This window comes from Dasypus novemcinctus, chromosome 2 (assembly GCF_030445035.2).
Source record: "Dasypus novemcinctus isolate mDasNov1 chromosome 2, mDasNov1.1.hap2, whole genome shotgun sequence".
Taxonomy (NCBI): Eukaryota; Metazoa; Chordata; class Mammalia; order Cingulata; family Dasypodidae; genus Dasypus; species Dasypus novemcinctus.
Window position 1 is genome coordinate 133,521,399 of NC_080674.1, and position 20,524 is coordinate 133,541,922.

General features: G+C 36.3%; 1 protein-coding gene across 1 annotated transcript in view; it reads left to right on the forward strand.

The window, feature by feature from the left end:
• LMNB1 (lamin B1) overlaps positions 1 to 20,524 on the forward strand; it is a 69,617-nt gene that overhangs the window by 34,525 nt on the left and 14,568 nt on the right. The window contains exons 2-5 of the mRNA XM_004448154.5: positions 7,913 to 8,069; positions 8,610 to 8,735; positions 14,232 to 14,402; positions 16,212 to 16,337. Of these exons, the coding sequence (XP_004448211.1) occupies positions 7,913 to 8,069; positions 8,610 to 8,735; positions 14,232 to 14,402; positions 16,212 to 16,337 (580 nt within the window). The remainder of the gene's footprint in view (positions 1 to 7,912; positions 8,070 to 8,609; positions 8,736 to 14,231; positions 14,403 to 16,211; positions 16,338 to 20,524) is intronic.

The following is a 20,524-nucleotide window of genomic DNA, read 5'->3' on the forward strand; positions in this document are numbered from 1 at the left end:
TATTATTTTAAGTCTTTTTTATTTTATTTTCAGTATACTACCACTACCTGTGGTCCATAGTTTAATTGCATTTGGTATGTTTTTTTCCCCACACACCCTTTATATATTTATATATTTATTTATTTATAAAAGTTTTATTTATTTATTTATTTATTTATTTATTAGAGAAGTTGTGAGCTTACAAAAGTCGTGCATAAGGTACAGAATTCTCATACAGCACCTCTCCACCAATACCTTACATTGTTGTGGGATACTTGTCATAGACTATGAATGAACATGATCAGATTATCAATGCTAACTGTGGTCCATAGGGTGCACTTGGAATATTTTTTCCATTTACCTCCTGCTATTAACACTATGTATTAGTATCATACATTTGTTATAGTTCATGAGAGGACACTCTCATATTTGAACTATTAACAGTCCATCTTCTACCACCTGGTTCTCTGTTATACAGTCCCATGCCTTATATATTCTGTCCAAAATGTACTCTCAGTGGCTCTCACTTTCTCAGAGTTGTGCAGCCATTGCCCCAGCAAACCTTTGAAAGTTTTCCGTGGTCCTAAAGAAAAATTCCCATACCCCCCTATTATTGACCCTTAGTGTTATAGTATAGTACCTTCTTTGGTATTGATGCAAGATTATTATAATATTGCTGCTAACTATAGTCTGTAAATTATATTACTTGTATTTTCCTCATGCATCGCTATATTCTTACCACCTTGTAATAGTGACTTATATTTGTTGTAGTTGATAGAAGAACATTCTTGTATTTGTATTAGTAACCACAGTCCTCATCCTCCTCAGGGATCCTATGTTATTCAGTCCCTAGATTTTTCTCTAGCTTTCTTTCAGTTGACATTTACATCCCTAGACAACAACGACTTTCAGCCACAATCCCATTTATAAACTAGCTCTGTTATACTCATTATATAATGTGTTACCATCAACTCTATCCATTTCCACACTTTTACAGTCAAGCTAATTAAAAAGTCTACATAAATTGAGCATCAGTATCCCTTCTCAGTCCTCATCCTATCTCCTAGTAACCTATAATCTAGGTTTTAATTCCATGAGTTTTTTCTCTGTATTTAGTTCATATTAGAGAAACCATATAATATTTGTCCTTTTGTTTCTGGCTTGTGTCCTCAAGGTTCATCCATCTTATATGTGTTCCAGTTTTATTTCATCTTACAGCAGCTTAGTATTCCATGGTATATATATACCACATTCTGTTTATCCGTTCATGGGGTTGAAGGATACTTGGGTTGCTTCCATCTTTCGGCAATTGTGAATAATGCTGCTGTGAACATAGTGGAATTTGAGGAATTCCTCAAACTTTTTGAGTTACTGTTTTCAGTTCTTTTGGATATATTACTTGTGGAGAGATTTCTGAATCATACGGTAGTTCAATATTTAGCTTCCTGAGGAACCACCAAACTGTCTTCCACAGAGGCTGCACCATTCTACATTCCACCAACAGTGAAGGAGTGTTCTTATTTCTCCACATCCTCTCCAGCACTTGTTGTTTGCTGTTTTTTAATAATGGTTGTTCTGTGAGGTGTGAGATGATAGCTCATTGTAGTTTTGATTTGTGTTTCCCTGACAGCTAGTGATAGTGAATATTTTTAATGTGCTTTTTTTGCCATTTGTAATTCTTCTTGAGAGAAATGTCTATAAATCTTTAAGTCTTTTGCCTTTTTAAAATTGGATTGCTTGCTCTTTTATTGTTGAGTTGTAACATCTCTTTATATAGCATGGAAATCAAACCCTTATCGGATATGTGGTTTCCAAATATTTTCTCCCATTGAGTGGGTTTCCTTTTCACCTTCTTCACAAAGTCCTTTGAAGCAAAAAAGTGTTTTTTTAAGTTTGAGGAGGTCCTATTTATCCATATTTTCTTTCATTGCTCGTGCTTTTGGTGTGTTGGGTTTAAGAAACCACCACCTACCACCAGGTCTTGGAGATGTTTCCTTATATTCTGCTAGGAATATAAGGTTCTTGATTTTATATTTAAGTATTTGATCCATTTTGAGTTAATTTTTATATAAGATGTGAAGTAGGGGTACCCTTTTTTTTGGATATGGATATCCAGTTCTCCCATCACTGTTTGTTGAATGAACTATTCTGTCCAGCTGGATGGTTTTGATAGCCTTGTCAAAAATCACTTGACCATAGATGTAAGGGTCTGTTTCTCAACCATCATTTCAGTTCCAATTTGATAATTGGGTTTTCCATTTCTTAAAAAAAGGCTGTTGAATTTTTTATTGGGATTGAATGGAATCTGTTTATCAATTTGGGTAGAATTGACATCTTAATGATATTTAGTCTTCCTATCCATGAATACCGACTGTTCCTCCATTTATTTAGATCATTGCTTTCTTTTAGCAATGCATTGCAGTTTTCTGAATTCAAGTGTTTTACATCCTTGCTTAAGTTTATTCCTAAATATTTTATTCCTTTGTTGCTATTGTAAATGGATTTTTTTCTTGACTTCTTCCTCAAATTCCTCATTACTAGTATATAGAAACACTACTGTGTTTTGTGTATTAATCTTGTATCCTGCATTCTGTCATTAGCTTTGTTGTAGATTATTTAGGATTTTCCAGGTATAGGATCATATAATTTGTGAATAGCAAAAGTTTTACTTCTTTTCCAATTTAGACTCCTTTTATTTCTCTTTTTTGCCTGGTTGCTATAGCTAGAACCTCTAACACGATAATGGACCACAGTGGAAACAGTTTGCATCCTTATCTTGTTCTCATTCTCAATGGGAAAGCTTTTGATTTTCCACTCTTGAGTACAATGTTAACTGTGAGTTTTTCATATATGCCCTTTATCACGTTGAGAAAGTTTCCTTTGATTCCTGTGTTATTAAGAAAGGATGCTGGATTTTGTCAAATGCCTTTTCTGCGTCAATTGAGATGATATGTGATTTTTATTTTTTTATTTATTAATGAGGTATTTTACACTGAGTTTCTTGTGTTGAACTACCCTTGCATGCCTGGTTTAAAACCCACCTGCTCATGATAAATAATTCTTTTAATGTGTTGTTAGATTCAGTTAGTGACTATTTTGTTGAGTTTTTTTGTATCTATATTCATTAGGGAAATCAGTCTAATTTTCTTTCTTTGTAATATCTTTATCTGGCTTTGGTGTTAGGGTGATGTTGGCTTTGCTTCGTAGAATGGGTTTGGTAGTTTTCTTCATGTTGAGTTTGGAAGACCTTGAGTAAGATTGTTATTAAATCTTCTTTGAATGCTCAGTGGATTTTGCTTGTGAAGCCATTTGGTCCAGGGCTTTTCATTTTAGGGAAGTTTTTGATGACTTTTTCAATCTCTTGTGATTGGTTTGTTGAGGTCTTCTCTTCCAGGGTCAGTGTAGGTTGTTCCTATGTCCCTAGGAATTTGTCTATTTCATCCTCATTGTGTAGTTTGTTGGCATAGTTATATGTAATATCTTCTTTTTTTTTTTCATTTCATTTCATTTATTTCATTTCATTTCTCTCCCCTTCCCCCCCACTCTAGTTGTCTGTTCTCTATAAATCTATATGTGTCCATTTGTTGGGTGTTCTTCTTTGTCCGCTTCTTTTGTTGTCAACAGCACCAGGAGTCTGTGTTTCTTTTTGTTGCGTCATCTTGTGTCAGCTCTCCGTGTGTGTGGCCCCATTCCTGGGCAGGCTGTACTTTATTTCGCGCTGGGCGGCTTTCCTTATGGGGCACACTCCTTGCACCTGGGGCTCCCCTACGCAGGGGCACCCCTGCGTGGCACAGCACTCCTTGTGCGTGGGCCAGCTCCACACAGGTCAAGGAAATCTGGGGTTTGAACCGTGGACCTCCCATGTGGTAGACGGACGCCCTATCCACTGGGCCAAGTCCGCTTCCCTGTAATATCCTCTTATGATCTCTTTTATTTTCTGTGGGGCCAATAGTAATGTCTCCTGGGTATGTACCCAAAAGAATTGAAAGCAGGGACACAAACAGATATATGCACACTAATGTTTATAGTGGCATTATTCACTATTGCCAAAAGTTGGAAGCAACCCAAATGTCCATCAACAGATAAATGGATAAGCAAACTGTGATATGTGCCATACAATGGAATATTACTCAGCTGTAAAAAGGAATGCAGTATTAACACACAGGATAACATGGATGAATATTGAAGACCCTATGTTGAGTGAAGTAAGCCAGTCACCGAAGGACAAATATTACATGACTTTACTGATATCACTTAAGTAAATTGAGCAGACTCACAAGCTAGAGTCTGGAAGATTGGTTAACAGGAGACAGAAAGGGAATAGAGGGTGGTGAGCCAATGCCCATGTGGGCAAAGTCTATAAGGTGGAAGGGTGTGGTGTTGGGCAGTGGATGAGCATGAGAATTGTGCAGTGATGTGATTGGGTTCGGTGTTGCTGGTCTGTGAGGGGGTTAGAGCAAGGAGGATTGGGTTGGACTATCCATGGAACTGGGAGGGAGGGTTGGAGGTAGGAGCAGGTGAACTCTGGAGATTTTCAGGTCTGTGGTTAAAAGTACAATGGTGGGAATGCTCTTTTGGCAAATATGGCAGGGCATCGGGTGTGGGGGGGATATGTGGGATAGGGCACACCTGGGACATGCCTCTATGGAATATGTAAGTGTTCATTTTGTCATAGTGTGTTATCTCATTGGGTGTAGACCCTTACAATAAACAAAATATTAATTAAACTCCCATCCTGGGGAGTCCTGCTATATTCTCAGAGGGACAAATATCTCTGGAGAACATAGGCAGTTCCTAATAAAAGAAAACAGATCAGTATGTCAAGCCCTCAATATTATTGCAAGTAGTTATGAATCTTATTCTTAAAAATTGAAACTTAGTGGTTACCATAGGTTCTGAGGGGAGATGGTGGGAAGAAAGACAGAAAAGATAGAACATAGGGCGTTTTTAGGGCATTGGAAATAAATGTTCTGCATGATTTTGCAATAACAGATACAGGCCGTTTTAAATTTCATCAAAACCTATAAAAGTGTACAGTGCAAAGTGTAAAACCATAATGTAAACCATTGACCATGGTTAGTAGCAGTGCTTAATATTTGTACATCAATTGTAACAAATGTACCATCCACATGTAAAATATTAGTAATAGGGGAGAGTAGAAAATGGGGAGGGTGTTGGGTATATGGAAATTTCCTCTGTTTTCTATGTGATTTTTTTCTGTAATCTAAAGCTTCTTTGAAGATAAAATGAAAGGAAAAAAAAAGAAACTGGGGGAACATATGGAATTGTCACTGTACATACAGGATAACATATCTTACAACGACAAAAGGCACAATGTATAAAAACTTTATTTCAAATTTTAAAATTTTTGTATTTTGTTTTTAAAATTTTATTTTCTTACTAATTTTATTTGGTTATTTTTTGGCTTTGTTTTTAGAGAAGTTTTGGATCACAGAAAGGTCACAGCTGTGGCAGGGGAGGATCATTGGTGCAGGGTGTCAGTGAGGGGGGGATATGTGAGGAAGGGTTCACCTGGGCATGCCTCTAAGGCATATGAATATGTTCACCTTTATCTTGGGTTGAGACGCACACAATAACCTAAGGAATACTGAATTCCCATCCTGGGGAGTACTTCATTCTCTAATATAACGACAAGAATTCCCTGAATACATGGGCAGTGCCTAGTGAAGGAAGACAAACCATTACACCAGCTCTTGATATTAATGATTGTACCTATGAACCTTTTCTGGTGAAATTGAAACTTAGCCTACTATTTTATATTGCCTAAGCATTACCTCCTGAAAAGCTCCTTGTTGCTCAAATGTAGCCTCTCTCTAAGCCAAACTCAGCATGCAAAAGTATTACCTTCCCCTGGCATGGGATGTGGCTCCCTGGGAATGAGCCTTTCTGCCACTTGAGGGAGTGTTACCAAGCACCAACTAGCAAAAGCATCTGGAAAAGGACCTTGACCAAAAGGGGGAAATATTAAATACAAATGTTTTTATGGCTAAGAGATTTCAAAGTGCATTGGGAGATCATTCCAGAGGTGACACGTATGCACGTCTCAGCAGGATCTCATTGACTGCCATGGTAAACAGTGCCTCAAACAGCGGGGCTCCTGAGGGCTCTAGAGACATCTAGGAACTATACACAGGGCAGAAAGACTCAGGAATTCGTCACCTTGTTATTGCACCTTCCTTTGGAATTTATGCTCATATTAACAGAGACTCATTTAGAGTTTCCCTACATGCTCTTCTGCCCCTTTTATTTGAACTTATAATTAGCACTGTACTTGTTACATATGTCCCAGAGACTTCAATCTTTGGTCTTTTCATATGCTGGTTGAACCCATATGTTGCAGCCAACACCTTCTCACCGATTCATTGGTCTCACCCAGGACAACTAATAAGGATATGATGATGGACAATGCCCATCCCGAGGAACAGAGTGTGTTTGCAACTGCAAGCAAGATAGCTCCATCCATCTACCCCATGGGAACTAAGCCCCCTCTCAGTGAGAAACAGAGTGGGCATCACCATCCCCACATCCTCAAGATTGGGGCAATGAACAGTGGACTAAAGTAGACTATTCTATTATATATAGACTTATTATTCTAGCAATGAAAGAACTTTCATTATTGATATAAAAGCAGTGGCCACCAGAGGTTCTGAGGGGAGGGAGGGAGAAGAATAGGTTTACATGGGGACATTTTTGGGACATTGAAATTGTCCTGCAAGACATTGTAATGATGGATAGAGGCCATTATACATTTTCTCATAACCTATAAAACTGTGTGGGGCAGAGTATTAACTGTAATATAAACACAGTCCACAGTTAGTGGCAATGCTTGCATATGTGTTCATCAGTTGTAACAAATGTAGCACACTAATGAAAGACGTCCTTGATGTGGAAAATTGGGAGAGGGGAAGAGGGGGAGGGGGTGAGATATATGTGAATCCCCTATAATTTTTATGTAACATTAATATAATCTAAAGCGTCTTTAAAAAGTAAAATATACAATGTCTCCCCCCTCATTTCTGTTTCATTGCATCTTTTATTTTATATATATATATATATATATATCAGTCTGGTCTGGTTAAGGGTTTGTCAGTTTTATAGATCATCTTGAAGAACCAGCTTTTGGTTTGGTTAATTATTTTTTTGTTCTCAATTTAATTTATTTCTTCTCTTTGTTATTTCATTCCTTGTGCTTGCTTTGGGAATAGTTTGCTGTTCTTTTTCTAGTTCCTCCAGCTACGTGGTTAAGTCTTTGATTTTAGCGTTTCTTTTTTTAATGTAAGCATTGAGGGCTTTAAATTTCTTTCAGCCCTGCCTTCGCTGCGTCTCATAGGTTGTTGCCTTGTCGGGTGGGGATGGAGCCACTGGCATGCCCGCTAATACAGTCTGCGGGCTGAAAGCAACTGCAGTTGTCCAGAGAGGCTGAGAGAGCACTGTTCTGGGCGGGGATGGAGCCACAAATGTATGAAATAGCCTAATCCCTGTGGGCCAAAAGTGACTGCAGTTGTCCAGAGAGAGTGAGGGAGCACTGTCTCTCTTTCTTTGTCAGTGGCAGGGATGGAGCCACAAATGTGTCCAATAGTCTAGGCTGTGTGGGCTGATAGCAGCTGTATTATTATATATATATATTTAACTTGTCATCATACTAACATATATGCAACTCAGTTTCCCATTTTAACTCCTTTTGGCTTCAGTGATAATAAATTCATGATATTATGTAATCATTTGCCATTGGAAGAGAAAGTTGTTATCTACCAAAAAGTAGCTCTAATTCTCTTGAATTGCTTCTCTAATTTTAGTAGGTTATGGCAGTACTTATTTAAATGCCTCTTCTGTTTCTTCCTTAAACAGGGAGGGAGAGTCTTCAAACCCTGGGTATAATTTGATGTCTTGTGTTTTTTCAAATATATTGCAGTTATGCTAAGAAAGAATCTGATCTTAATGGAGCCCAGATCAAGCTTCGAGAATATGAAGCAGCACTGAATTCTAAAGATGCGGCTCTGGCCACTGCACTTGGTGACAAAAAATGTTTAGAGGGAGATTTGGAGGATATGAAGGATCAGATTGCCCAGGTAAAGTAAATTCTGTTCATGAATCATATTTTGCATGTTAATTGCCCCATCTGTCTTAGCTCTCTGTGTGTCTTGCCCTTGATAAAGAGTCTTAATGTAGCTAGCATGGGAAATGTTGTCAACTCTAGTATCTAGATTTCGTAGTACTTGTGCTAATTGTCTCACTTGCTCTCAAAGCCTATTTCATTATTGCACCAAAATGTGAGGGAGAAAAAGAGAAGATTCATAATGCTGCTCTGCACATAGGAAAATATGAAAGTGGTTAGCTAAATCTTCACTTTGATTTTTGAAATGTAAATCATAGGTCTTTGTTCTAGTTCCTATTGCCCATTAATAAATTTGAGAGTTTATTTGGGATAGCACTCTGGGTGGAACCAGCAATTGGGTGCACAGTTCTGTGATAAAGGTTAATTTGTGTTACTTTCATACATTGATACCTATATAGGAATTACAGTACTTGATTTTATTCATAGGTATCTTAAATTCATTAATAGATGATTACTGTATAATTCTTTAATCACAACTATTTCCTTTTTATAGTTGGAAGCCTCCTTAGCTGCTGCCAAAAAACAGTTAGCAGATGAAACTTTACTTAAAGTAGATTTGGAGAATCGCTGCCAGAGTCTTACTGAGGACTTGGAGTTTCGTAAAAACATGTATGAGGAGGTAACTATATATAATTTTACTCTTTTCAGAAACAAGAGGGGACCTAAAAGACTTTGTTATGATTATATGTGTAAAAATATATTTTATTTATGATTTCTTTCCCACAAAAAAGGTATCAGATATAAAGACGAAATTTGGGAAAGGGAGAATTTGGTAGGTAAATTATTCAAGGTATTGCTACTAAAAGGCTGCATCTAAGAAATCAAGCTGTAATGATAAACAGATGTGATTATACCTCATCCTACTCTATTTATCAAGGCTTGGTCCATAGCAGCTAACTACAATCAACATGTTTAAGCACATATGTTAGTTATCAGTTGTTCCTAACAAATTACTCCTAAACTTAGCAACTTAAAAACCACAAACATTTATAATTTCACAATTTCCGCAGGTCAGGAATCTGAGAGCACTTAACCGGGTGGTTCTGTTCCGGGGTCTCTCATGAGGTTGCAGTCAAGCTTTCAACCTGGGCTGGAGGAAGTGCTTCTGAGCTTATTCACATGACTATTGGCAGGGTTCCTTGCCATGTGGGTCTCTCCATAAGGGCTGCTCATGATATGGCTTCCCCCAAGGGTGTGTGATGAGAGAGAGAAAACGACCAGCACAGAAGCTGCAATATCTTCTATTACCTAGTCAGAGGAGTGGCACACCATCACTTCTGCTGTCTTCTCTTGGTCAGACAGACCAGCCCCTGATACAATGTGGAAGGGGATTGATTACACAAGGGTATGAACACCAAGAGGCAGCAGTCTTTGGGGGCCATCTTGGATGCTGCTATCCACAGCATTTATAGGTATATATGGACATTTTTCAAGTCATATGTAAGCCTTAACCACTTTGGGCAAGCCTGTAGGTGGAAGAACAATGGTTGCCAAACAGAGTAGTAATAAAATCGAAGGAGGTGGAAAACATACTGTAAAATAAAATACTTAAATTTTTAGAAGCTGTGTCTTTTTTTATGTATATTTCATTTGTGTAATTTTTTTAGTAACATATACAACGTAACAATTCCCACTTTAGCCACATCCAGATACAGGTAATTCAGTGGTTCTGATTACATTCACAGTACTTTGTTACTATGATTATCATCCATTACCATAACTTTTCCATCATCTCTAGCATAAATTCTTCCAATTAAGCTCTAATGTCATTCCATAGACCTTCCCAGTCTGTGGCAATATGTGTTCTAGTTTCTGACTATGAAACTATTCCAATTATTTCATATCAGTGAGATCATACAATATTTGTCCTTTTGAGTCGGGCTTTTTTCACTCGTCATGTCTTCAGGGTTCATCCATGTTGTTGAATTATCAGAATCTCGTTCCTTTTCTTGGCTGCATATTATTCCATTGTAGGTATATGCCACATTTTGTTTATATATTCCTCTATGGATGGACACTTGGATTGTATCCATCTTTTGGCAATTGTGAGCAGTGCTGCTATGAACATTGGTGTACAAATACCTGTTTAAATCTCTGCTCTCAATTCTTTTGAGTATATAGCTAAAAATGGGATTGCCATATTACATGGTAGTTCTGTTCTTTCTAAGGAAATGTCCAACTGTTTTCTATAGTGGTTATACCATTTTGCATTGCCACCATCAGTGAGTTAGTGTTTCTGTTCCTCCACACCCTCTCCAACACGTGCTATTTTTCAGTTTTTGGTAGTAGCCATTCTAGTAAGTGTGAAATGGTATCTCCTTGTTGTTTTGATTTCATTTACTTAATGGCTAGTGATGTTGAACATCTTCTCATGTATTTTTTTGGTCCTTTGATATCTTCTTTGGAGAAATGTCTATTCAAGTCTTTTTATTATTTTTTGTTGTGTTCTTTTAGTATTTTTTGTTGTTGGGTTGTAGGATTTCTTTATAGATTCTGGAAATTTAAACCCTAATCAGGTATGTGGTTCCAGGTATTTTCTTCTATTCTGTAGGTGGTCTTTTGCTTTCTTGAGGAAATCCTTTAGTGCACAAAAGTTTTTAATTGTAATGAGGGTCCCATTTATCTTTTTGTTTTTCTTATGTTTTTAGTGTAAGGTCTAAGAAGTCATTGCCTAACACATGATCCTGAAGATGCTTCCCTTTGTTTTCTTCTAGGAGTTTTATAGCCCTACTTCTTATATTTAGGTCTTTGATCCATTTTGGACTTAATTTTTGATACATGATGTGAGATAGGGGTCCTCTTCATTCTTTTGCCTGTGGATATTCAGTTTTCTCAACACCATTTGTTGTAGAGACTATTCTTTCTTTATTGTGTGGACTTGATACCCTTGTCAAAAATCAATTGGCCATAGGTGTGAGAGTCTATTACTGAACTCTCAATTAGATTCCATAGTTCTGTATTTCTGTCCTTGTGCAATTTTCATGCTGTTTGACCATTGCTTTTTAATAACTTTTAAAATTGGTAAGTGTGAGTCTTCCAATTTTATTCTTCTTTTTAAGATGGTTTTGGCTGTTTGATGGTTGGCTTTTCCATGTCTGCAAAGAAGACTGGCTACCGGAATTTTGGTTGGGATTGCTTTGAATCTGTAAACGCAGTCTGTAAAATTGACATTTTGACAATATTCAGTCTTCCAAACCTTGGACATGGAATGTCCTTCCATTTATATAGGTCGTCTTTTGATTTCTTTTAGCAATGTTTTGTCATTTTCTGTGTAGAAGTCCCATTACCTTCTTGGTTAAATATATACCTATATATTTGATTGTTTTAGTTGCTGTTGTAAATGGAATTTTTTTCTTGATTTCCTCCTCAGATTGCTCATTACTAGTGTATAGATAAATGACTGATTTCCATGTGTTGATCTTATACCCCACCACTTAACTGAATTCATTTTGGGATTTTCTATATATAGGACCATGTCATCTGCAAATAGTGAAAAGTTTTATTTCCTTTCCAATTTGGATGTCTTTTATTTCTTTTACTTGCCTAACTGCTCTGGCTAGAACTTCAGTACAATGTGGAATAACAGTGGCGACAGTGGCCATCCACATCTCTTAGAAGGAGTATAATTTTGAAAACAGTGAAAAGTAACAGTGGTTTAAAATAGAAATTAATTGTGGTTTGAAATATTTTTTTAACTGTAGAAATATATAATGTAATAGAAATTTAGGCTTTTTAAAATAGCAATCTAGGATTAACTCAATAGTTATTGCTGGTTCAAAGTACACTGTATGAAAAACTCTTGAATTAGTTTTTTCACTTAGTAAAATACTGATACCTGCTGTTGTTTCTTGAAGGGGTGGTGAGGATCACGGTGAAATATTGTTTGTGAAAGATCATTGTAAACTGTAGTGAGTGCTGCATTATATTTAACAATAACATTTTTGTTGTAGTAAATCAATTATTTTTATATGAGTTGGACTTATCTTTTTGTTTTGTTAACTGTCTGTTTTGATGTTTAGTGTGAACTCTCCATCTTTAAACCAGGAATAGGGTTTTTTTTTTCTTTCTAAGGTCAGTAGTTCTACCTAAAATAATAAATGAAAAATGGCATCAGTAAAAAATATTTTTTAAGTGGGTAGCATCTTTGAAATTTTGGTATTTGCTCTTCCTTTTAAAAAATTTTTATTGCGGTAACATTTATACAGCATAAAATTTCCCATTTTAACCGCTTTCAAGTGTATGATTAAGTGGTATTAGTTAAATTCACAATGTTGTGCTACTGTTTGCTGTCCATTACCAAAACCTTCTCATCACTCCAAAAAGAAACTCTGCACTCACTAAAGCATCATTGCCTTCCCATCTTCCCTCCTGCCCCTGTAGTCTTTAATCTACTTTCTGTCCCTATGAATTTGCCTATTCCAGTTATTTCATATAAGTGAAATCATCCAATATTTGTATGTTATATATATATCAGAACTTCACTCCTTTTTATAGCTAAATAATCATTGTTTGTATGTACCACATTTTGTTGATTCATTCATCTGTTGATGGAAACTTGGGTTGCTTGCACCATTTGGCCAGAGTAAAAAATGCTGCTATGAACATTTTGTACAAATGTTTGTCCTTGCTTTCACTTCTGGGTATGTATACCTAGAGTGGGATTGTTGAGTCATATGGTAATTCTATCTTTAATTTTCTTAGGAACTGCCAAACTGTGTTTTCCACAGTGGTTGTACCGTTTTACATTCCCACCAATAATACATGAGGTTCCCTATTTCCCCACATTTTCTCCAACACTTTTTTTTCCCCCAATAATAGCAATTCTAGTGGGTATGAAGTATCTTATTGTGGTTTTGATTTGCATTTCCCTAGTGGCTGATGATGTTGAGCATCTTTTCTTTTGCTTTGGTCATTTGTATATCTTTTTGGGGGAAATGTCTATTTCAGTCCTTTTTCCATGTTTAAAATTAGGTTGTCTTTTTGTTTTTTACTTTTTTAGAATGGGATTTTTAAACTTTAATTTCATTTTCTTTTCTTTTCTTATACTTAGGATTAATTACATTCAATAAGTATATCTAAGTTCTTTATTATGAACAGTTAGGGGGAGGAAAAATGACAGAAAAACAGGAAAAAGAGGAAGAAAAGAAAAGATAACTCAACATTTGTAGATGTCATTAAAACTTATATGAGCTCAGGGAAATTAATAGCAGAACTGGAATTTGACCCTGGTCTTCTGATTGAGAAGTGCATTTTCCTCTGCAACAGAGAAAAATGAATGTACTACTAAGCTACAGAAACTAGAATTCCAGTGGGTTATGTCTCCCTCTTGTGGCCCCTTTAATTATTGCTACTAGGACAGATTGTTATCTTTTCACAACCAGAAGTTTAAATGGAAATTTTATTTGTTTGGACTTGTGTTCCTCACCAGTGAGTCCCCCATTCCAGTTTTAGACAGTTTCTTAAAACAAAGAGTGAAGCATCATGCCTACTGTTTCTATTCTTTAATAGTGAATTGTCATATGTGCTTGAATTAGCACATATGACACTATGTGCTAATTCACTATGATGTGAATTATTCACAATCATGATAGTGTAACACCAGCTGTTAAAAGGAGCCTTGTAAATTAGCTTGTTCTGCTTATTGCTTCCTATGTCTAAGAAAATTATCTTCTTACTCATACAGCTTCTAGTTGAAGTTGTCCTGACTGACAAGTTTAACTTTCTATGTGAATTATTTTCAGTCATGCCCTTAGAATCAATAGAACAATTTAGAAAAACAATTACTGTTTAATGTACATGGTTATCTATGATTGCATGGTACTATAGTAAATCATCCAGGCCACTCCTTGCTTCAAGAGAAATAAATAGCTCTACTACTTTAAAGAAGTAGAAGATTCCCGGGGACTGAGATGCCACCACTTCTGTCGTCAGTCCTATCTCGAAATCTTCTCACCTGAAAACTAAGACGTTCTCAGGCAAGTGTTAATTCAAATGCCTGCCCTAGCACAGAGATAAGGTTTGTGTATGAAACTTGAGATAGCCCTGATGTCTTATGGAATTGTAGCAGTGCAGACATGGCAGCAACTCATTGATGTGTCATTTATTTTTTTTCTAGGAGATTAATGAGACCAGAAGGAAGCATGAAACTCGCTTGGTAGAGGTGGATTCTGGGCGTCAGATTGAGTATGAGTACAAGTTGGCTCAAGCTCTTCATGAGATGAGAGAACAACATGATGCCCAAGTGAAACTGTACAAGGAAGAGCTTGAGCAGACTTACCATGCCAAAGTGAGCAATTTTCTCTTCTGAGGATTTGTTTGGATACTTGAAATCAGTACTTTTATAGTTATGATGGAGAACATGAGAGAGATAATTTGTTATTCCCCTAGTCTCTATGAATATTGGAAATAGTTCAAAAAATAAATTTGGTAGTCCTTCCTCTTATGCTGTTATTCATTTATAAAGTGTTATAGAAACTTTACACATGTATTAGTGGGCCATGCAAAAATCCGTAAAATCACCAACCAGTTCATCTTTTACTAAAGTGTGTTAAATGTTATATGATTTGATTAAATCTAAGGCTTAGAAAATTAGGACCATGGAGGTCTTGAAAATAAGTTTTGTTGGATGGCCTCAAACTACTCGTGTTGCCTTTATTTCATTTTATGAAGTATAGTAATTAGCTGATAAAAATGAGAGATCTTTTTAAATAATACATTGAATTAAGACATTATGCTTGGCAGTGAAGGAACTAACGTATCAGTCACATTGACCATGGCCTCAGAGGGAGCAGATGGCATACGTAAAAACATTTGCCAAAGAACATGCAGGAGGGAATGTTATGGATGTTATGGAACTGGGTATGGTTTCTAGCATAAGAGCAGTTTCTGCTTCCCAAAGGAAGTTATCAGTAAATGTTTTTGTCTGGTTTGAAATAATAAATTAGTACTTTCTGCTTATTGCTTATTTATTTTCTGTATTGGATTTGCTAAGTTAGGGATGTGTGATGGTTGTTTTGTACAAATATCACTACAGTCAAATTCCTACTGCCCAATCTTCTTTTTAGTGGTATTACCTGAGACAGTAAAGATTTAATGGATAAAGTATTATAGTAATAAACTTTGGTTAAAGACCCAGGTATATTAACATTGTTTAAGCTTATATATTAGGAACTGAATCTAAAAGTCAAAGACTTTTTTTTTTAACTTTTTATTTTGAAATAATTTCAAACTTATAGGACAGTTGTAAAAACAGTACAAACCCCTTACAGAGAACTCCAACATAGCTTGTCCTCTCCATATTCAAATGAACCAATTTTAACATTTTGTCGCCTTCGCCTCACCATTCTGTCCATCCATCATTCTGTCCATCCATCCATGCATGCATCCATCCATCCATATCTGTCTGTCTATCTTCTGAACATTTGTGAGCAGGTTGCACACATCATAGTCCTTGAACACATAATACTCCATGTATATTTCCGAAGAACAGGATTTTCACATATGTAACCATCTTAAGTGAAGTTATCAAGTTCAAGAAATTTAACATTGACATAGAGCTTACAGACTGTATTCCATTTTTTCCTTATGTCTCAATAATGTCCTTTTGAGCCTTTCCCCCCTCCATTCTTAGATCCCATCCAGGATTAAGTAGTGCATCTAATTGTCATTATCTCTGGTTTCTCTCTCTCTTTTTTTTAATTGTGGAAACATGTTTACAACATAAATCTTAACATCCCAACCCCTCCCAAGCATACCGTTCAGTGGGATTAATCATAAAACAGTAATGAAATACCCTTACCACCATCCATTACTAAAACTTTCCCTTCACCCCCAAAGAAAAACCTTCATATACCCATTTTGCATCCCTTTTGCCCCTGGTGACCTGTAATCTAATTTCTTTCTTCGTGAGCTTACATATGCAGACAGACTTATAAGGTAACTCATATCATGTCAGCGAACTTCATGATGCTTTTCCTGTGTTTCATCAACCAGTTACTAGCAGGCTTATGTTTGAAATGTCTTTAGGTGAGTCATGCTTCCTCATTTGTTAGTTTTAATTGACTAGATAAACTGACTGGCTTGCTTTTTCTTTTAGCTTGAGAATGCCAGGCTGTCCTCAGAAATGAATACTTCTACTGTGAATAGTGCCAGGGAAGAACTGATGGAAAGTCGTATGAGAATTGAGAGCCTTTCATCTCAGCTTTCTAATCTACAGAAAGAGGTAAGCAAGCACCTTCCCCTAAGAAGAATCAAAGTTGAACTTGGTGGGCTACCTTCTTTGTGCTGCCTTCCTCTATTAGCCAAAGATGATGGTATTATCCTGTGCATTGATTTTCATGGTACTGTCACCCTAATTTTTGTTTTGCATTGCATAAACATCCTCTGAGCTGATATTCCTAATCAGTCAGTTAGACAGAGCAGAGGGACTTGCCTTTGGGGGGTTGCAGCCTGCTAGTTTAGACAGTGAGCTTACTTAGGACCCATATGTTCCCACCCAGCCAACAGTTTCACCTGCGGAGTTCTGTTCCCAACACATTCTTTTTGTTTTCATCACATTCAGAAAGCATAATGAGGAGAAACATGCAAAAATTCTTTGTGGGTGGTGAATGCTTTGTGTGTTTAGACACATTTTCTTAGTGCTTAAGCTACTTAATAATTAAGATATTGGGAAGTAGCACTAATTTGTATGTTAAGAATTTAATGACTGATTCATTGATTAGTACACCTAAGTGACAAGTGAGATTTGGTTGTAGCAACTGGGTACCTACAAGTATGTGACGATGTGCTCTAGGTGCAGCTTAAGCATGCAGGACACTGCTCAAAATCAGTTTTCAAGCTAAGAGTGATGTCGATACGGACACAGAGTACAAGTACAACTGTATAAGTATTCAGCGAAGTGCTTTAATAATTTACTGCTCACCTTATTTCAGCTTCTATTTTCCTTAAGCAAGGAAATCTTGTTTTGAAACTTTCCATGTAATAATAAACTTTGAGGCTTTCCTTTCTTTCTTCCTTTTTACTTTTTTTAGTAAAATCTTCTCTAATTATAAAACTGAAGATGTATTTATTGCAAGAATTTAAAAAACAAAATGAAAAATGAATTATATAAAGTAGGTTAGTATAAAAAAATTAGTTAAGATAGAGGCTGAATTTTATATTGTCTATTGTATGCTTATTACAATATAGGTTTTTAAAATTATTTTAAACCCATTTTGTCCTGGTGATATTTTAAAGTTTGTCATGTAACAGTAGAGCTGAAAAGACTTTCGAGTTCATTTAGTGACCACAAGACCTAAGTGAGTGTGAGTGTATTAACTTGTGTAATGACTTGCCCAAAGGCTCCAGGCTGGTAAATGAATTTTCTTCTTGGTTCCCAGTCTTTCCCTTTATACTTTCACTGTCTTCAAAGATTTTCTTTAGGAATTTAAGAGATAAACTTTATTTCCACTGCATTGTCTTAGCAAGTACCTTTCTAAAAATGGTCCTATATGTTTACTACTTTTCTCTGTATAATACTGCTTCACCCTCCTCTTCTCTCTCCTTTTTTTCTTGACTGTTGCTTAATGCACTTGATTATACTTGGTGCAGATGTTTTTCTCTTGAGTTCGGTCTTCATTTTACAGATGAGGAGCCTGAGACATGCTTGTGGCTAAATAGCAGTGGACTGTTAAACTTGATTTTGTAGCTGTGTTTTATGATGCCAGGTTCAGAACTGTTTCCTTGTTTTGTCTGTTAGTTATGCTCCCATCCTTGCATTTTGTCTTTTGTTAACCTCAGGTTAGTGGTTTTTAAATGATGTTAAGCAAGACCTTGGGGGTTTCAGGAATTAACAGCTTAGGAAGTAGAAGAGGAAGCACTCTCTTCAACTAGAATAGTTTTTTTTTTTTTTTTCTTTTTAAATTTATTTTTATTTTTACTTTTTTAATTTTTAGGAGGTACTGGGAATTGAACCTGGAAAGTAGGTGTTCAACCACTGAGCTACATCTGGCCCCTAGAATAGTTTTTAATTTGAGGGGAGGAGAATGCTCTTTAATATATTCATTGCTGGTATCAGATTTTATGATAAATAATTATTCTGAGGAGCTTTTACATTAGTTAAGTTTTATCCTTAGAAAAATCATCAAAAAGAAAGAAGCTTTTTAAAAATGTTTTCCATGTGTGTATCTTAATAATATCTATTGCTTAGTCTTATAAGTTTCATCATGCTGCCTGTTAGGCAATAAGAATTTCATTTTCTTTGTATGACTGAGTCTACCTTGTTCCCCATTCTGCTCTCTCTGACATGTGAAATAAGGTGAAGAGATGGAAGTTTTGAATGTATTATTTTTTCCTTTTGGAAAGAAGAAAGTATCAGAAGCATGAGTGGAAAAAAATTGTTTCTCAATTTATAGCATGTTTTTTTGTGCAAATGCAATTAAATGCAAACTTTCTTAGGCTAGGGACTATACTCAGTAGCATACTTAAGACGTTCATTGCTTCTAATAAAAACGTCAGGTGCTATTCTTTGATTTTAATTAAAATTAAAAAGGATTTAAAAAAAATACATGTGTAGTTGTGTATATAAATGTGCGTAGAGGTAATTTTAGATTTACTGAAAACTTAGTTTAGACAGTTCTTGTGTATCCCTCACCCAGCTCCCCCCATTATTAACATCTTGTGTTACCATGGTCCATTTATTAAAACTATGAAACTGGCATTAGTATATTACTATTTAACTAGATTCCAGACAATTTGGATTTTACCAGTTTTCCCATTAATGTCCTTTTTCTGTTCTAGGCTACCACATTTCTCCCCTGTCTCCTGGTCTGTGACAGTATACAGTCTTTCTTTGTTTTTCATGACCTTTGCAGTCTGGAGGAGGACTGGCCAGATATTCTGTAGAATGTCCCCCAATCTGGATTTGTCAGGTGTTTCTCTCATGATTAAATAGGGGCAGTGGGTTTTTGGAAATGGTAGCACAGAGTTGAAGCGCCTTTCTCATCGCATCATTGATATCAGGGGTATATGATATCTCCGTGGTATCTATCACCAGTGATGTTAACCTGTATCTCCACCATAGAGTGTATGTATACTAACCCATGTGTATATATATATATATATATATATATATGTATCTATAAATGTACCTATATCTATTCATATGGATTTATATTAAGCTAATCCTGACTTCATACAGATGTTTCTGACTTTAATCCAGTACAAGTTTCACGCCAGTTTTCCTTTCTTGCTCAGTTCTAACTGGTTTTCAAGAGTCAGAAACCTGGTTTCCACCACCTATTATGTGTAAGTCAGTTGTGAAATTAACCCATGCTCCCATAGAAATAAATTTTCTGATAAGAGTACAGTGTATATGGTAACACAAGATGTTTGTATTTGTTCAAAATTAAACAATTTTTATTTTGAAATAATTTCAAATTTATAGAATAGTTGGACAAATAATACAAAACCCATAAGAGAACCCCAACATACTCCCCACCTAGATAGCAGATCCATCAACCTTTAACATTTTACCACATTTGATATATTATTCTATCCGTCCATCCATTCATTTATCCATCCATCCTCTATTTATTTGGCTATCTTTTTAACTACCAATTTTCTAAACATGTGAGAGTAGGTTGTACGGTTCCTTTTTAGCTCTAACCTTACAGATTTAATCTTTGTGTAGTATCTGCCCTTTCTCTCCTGCTTTAGTGCAGCTACTTGTGAATCTAAGGACCCAAGCTATCCATCAGTCTTTTTGAGTTGATTACACTTGACAATTTCTGAGGCTACTGAGATGGATTCTGTTATGGAAAAACTTTAGAAAAATAATTACCCTTGAGCTACAAAAGTTCCTGAAATAAATTGCTTTTTTTTTTTTTAAAAAAAAAAAAAGGTTGCTTTTTTAAAAAAAATACCAATTGTGAAATTTCTATGTTTAAAACTATTTTATAAACCACACTATGTTGTATACCCTTTCTTTTTTTTTTTTTAAGATTTATTTTTTTTTATTTCTCTCCCCTTCCCCCCGCAACCTCCCCATTGTCTGTTCTCTGTGTCCATTCACTGCATGTTCTTCTGTGACCACTTCTATCCTTATAGCGGCACTGGGAATCTGTTTCTTTTTGTTGCGTCATCTTGCAGTGTCAGCTCTCCGTGTGTGTGTGGCACCATTCTTGAGCAGGCTGCACTTTCTTTTGCGCTGGGCGGCTGTCCTTACGGGGCGCACTGCTTGCATGTGGACCTCCCCTACACAGGGGACACCCCTGCGTGGCAGGGCACACCTTGTGCGCATCAGCACTGCTCATGGGCCAGCTCCACATGGGTCAAGGAGTCCTAGGGTTTGAACCATAGACCTCCCATGTGGTAGGCAGACACCCTATCCATTGGGCCAAGTCCACTTCCCTGTGTACCCTTTCTGTACTA